The sequence below is a fragment of the Prorops nasuta genome, unplaced genomic scaffold (assembly GCF_024137725.1).
Source record: "Prorops nasuta isolate Cenicafe-Biocafe unplaced genomic scaffold, Cenicafe_Pnas_1.2 PNAS00011, whole genome shotgun sequence".
Lineage (NCBI taxonomy): Eukaryota > Metazoa > Arthropoda > Insecta > Hymenoptera > Bethylidae > Prorops > Prorops nasuta.
In genome coordinates this window covers 6544942-6547670 of record NW_027116808.1, presented here as the reverse complement: position 1 = coordinate 6547670, position 2729 = coordinate 6544942, and the positions used below count along the sequence as shown (strand labels likewise).

The 2729-nt window shown below is 31.6% G+C and overlaps 1 protein-coding gene across 1 annotated transcript; it reads left to right on the top strand.

Moving 5' to 3' along the window:
* Positions 1-458: 458 nt before the first annotated feature.
* LOC136777306 (putative nuclease HARBI1) lies at positions 459-2142 on the top strand. Its single transcript, XM_066733473.1, has 5 exons — positions 459-658; positions 798-941; positions 1037-1221; positions 1350-1778; positions 2132-2142. The coding sequence occupies exons 1-5, from the start codon at positions 459-461 to the stop codon at positions 2140-2142; spliced, it is 969 nt and encodes a 322-aa protein (XP_066589570.1).
* The last annotated feature ends 587 nt before the right edge of the window (positions 2143-2729 follow it).

Below are 2729 nucleotides of genomic sequence, written 5' to 3'. Positions count from 1 at the left end.
GTCATGCTATTCCACAAAATATAGCTCTGAAGCAGAGAAGTGCTATAATGTCCAATCGTTCTGTCTTCGTTTATTCGCATAGGAGCGAGAGAGAAGGATATATCTGACCGGTGCGGCGACATTTTGCCACCCGGGAGCAAGGTTGCCAAGTGTAGTACTTTCGGTACTACCGTAGTGGTAGTACCCAAAAGCGACATATCCTATAGCGTAGTACTATTTTGGGTACTACGCTATAGGGTGCGTTCCATTTCATGCATGGCCTGCATAATTAACCAATGCAGGACATGGACTATAGGATCCGTTCCGTTTCTTTTGTATTCGTCATGTACGTTTAATAACGGAACAAACTTCCTGCATTCTATGCATGCATGTGGTAAGAAAGCAAGATTGAAAATTTGTTTCCATTTAAATCAGCTCGCTGTAACCAATTTTTATTTAACATTGGAGCTATTAAAATAATGGATTTACAAGATAATTATGTTACTATTTTCGCAACATCTTTTTTAATGAATGATAATTCATTAATTTTAAGTAATAGCGAATCAAGCAGTAGTGATGAAAGCGATATTTCGATCGATGAAGAAATAGATGAATCTATTTTATATGGCATACTTATGATAGGAAATACAAGAGGGGAAAATATTCAACGTGAAATATTGTCAGATTATGTTGAACGAGTTGTACCAGGCTATTCAAGAGTTAATTTCAAACAACACTTTAGGAAAGTTGCAAATAGTTTCGAATTTAAAGTTCAACATACATTTATATATTATAAATTAGTATTATTTTTATTATAGGATGTTTCCTGAAACGTATGAAATCATTTTAAATTTAATTGGGCCATGTTTATCACAAACCAATCTAACTGGAAGAAAACAAATTCACCCAGGGAAGCAGCTATTGATTACCTTATGGTTTTTGGCTACTCCAGATTCTTATAGGTTTGCTAATTGCCACTTACTTTTTAATAGTGTATTATATACTAGATCATGTGCTTTAATTTATATTGCTACATATTGTATATTTTTATGTACAGATCAATACACGTTCAGTTTGGAGTTGGAAAAGCAACTGCGTTTAGAGCAGTCAGGCGGGTGACATATGCCTTACATTGTATAGCACCAAGATTTATTAAATGGCCAGAAGGTGATTCAGTTAATAATACTGTTACAGAGTTTTCAAAATTGAGAGGCTTTCCAAACGTGATTGGATCTCTGGATGGTTCATTTATTAGAATTAAAGCTCCAAAAGAAGATAGCGCTTCATATGTGTGTAGAAAGCAATTTCATGCTATACAGTTGCAAGTTGTGTATGTAATGCAAAATCTATTTTTACTCATTGCTATGCAGGACATGTTGGTTTGGTTCATGATGCCAGAATATTTAGAAATTCCCCACTTGCAGAATATATTGCAAAGCCAAGTAAATATTTTCCGTCAGACACACATATTATAGCAGATGCTGCATATGCCATACATCCAAATGTTATGGTTCCATTCAGAGATAATGGCCATCTCACAGCTCATCAAAAAAATTATAATTTTGTTTTATCCTCCACTAGAATGACCATAGAGAGAGCCTTTGGCTTACTCAAGGTGCGATTTCGCATTTTATTGGATTGTTTACCGCTAACCGATGTTAAGAAGATACCACAGGTTATAATTGCCTGTTGTGTACTTCATAATATCTGTATGCAAAGAAATGATGACTTTCCTATTGCTGTATGTGCTTCTTATGAAAATATTATACCAGATACAATAGGAAATGGTGCTGAATTGGGTAATATAAAAAGAAATAGGATAATGAATGAATTAAGAATATATAATAGAAACTAAATATTTATTTGTAATATCACATATGTATTAAGTAATTACATTTTTTCAATAAAATTAAGAAAACTGACTAATTGTTTAAATAGAAACCACAAAATATTACTATACTTAAAATGTTTTTAGCAATGCAAAAATAATAAATAATATTTATATGTAAGAAAAAAAAGTATATAAATTTTAAATAGTTTTAACGAAATTGAAAGTATATTATGCATATTATCAATGTAATACGTTATTAAACTCTTAGGATATTAATGATAGTAATATATTGGTAATATAAACTAATGTTCTTTGTGTTAGGAATCAATTAAACAATATAATTTTAATTTTTCCGTTCTTACAAAACTAATTGCAATGTCTATCTACAAGTTTACTTAGAAGACTTATAAAAGATTTCTGAATTTCAATAGTGTCTTGATGCATTTGCTTTCTCTCTTCCCACCTTTGTTGCTTTTTTTCTTCCTTTTCAAGTTTTTCTATCTTTTTTTCCTCTCTAGTGTCATTTTTAGTTTTATTTAAATCTGATATAAAAGATTCTAATATAGTTTCAACTTTTCTTTTTTTTGGCTTAGAAGAAATATCCTGGCCATCTGAACTACCTAAAGATATAGCATGGCTTGTTAATCGTAAATTGGATAAGTTGGTAGGCTCAGTTGGTCCTTCACTACTTGCTACTGCTGGAGGGGATATCCAGCCTTTATTACCAAATAATGAATCCATTATTCCATAGTAGGCCCAGCAACTATTATTATTTCCACTTTTTGCATTAGCATCTTTGGTTTTCTTATATGTCCTTTTTAAACTTGACATTTTATTTTGAACTTGTATACCAGAAACATTATAATTTGACTTTTGCATCTCAGATGCAATTTCTTGCCATAATTTGGTGTGACGTTTC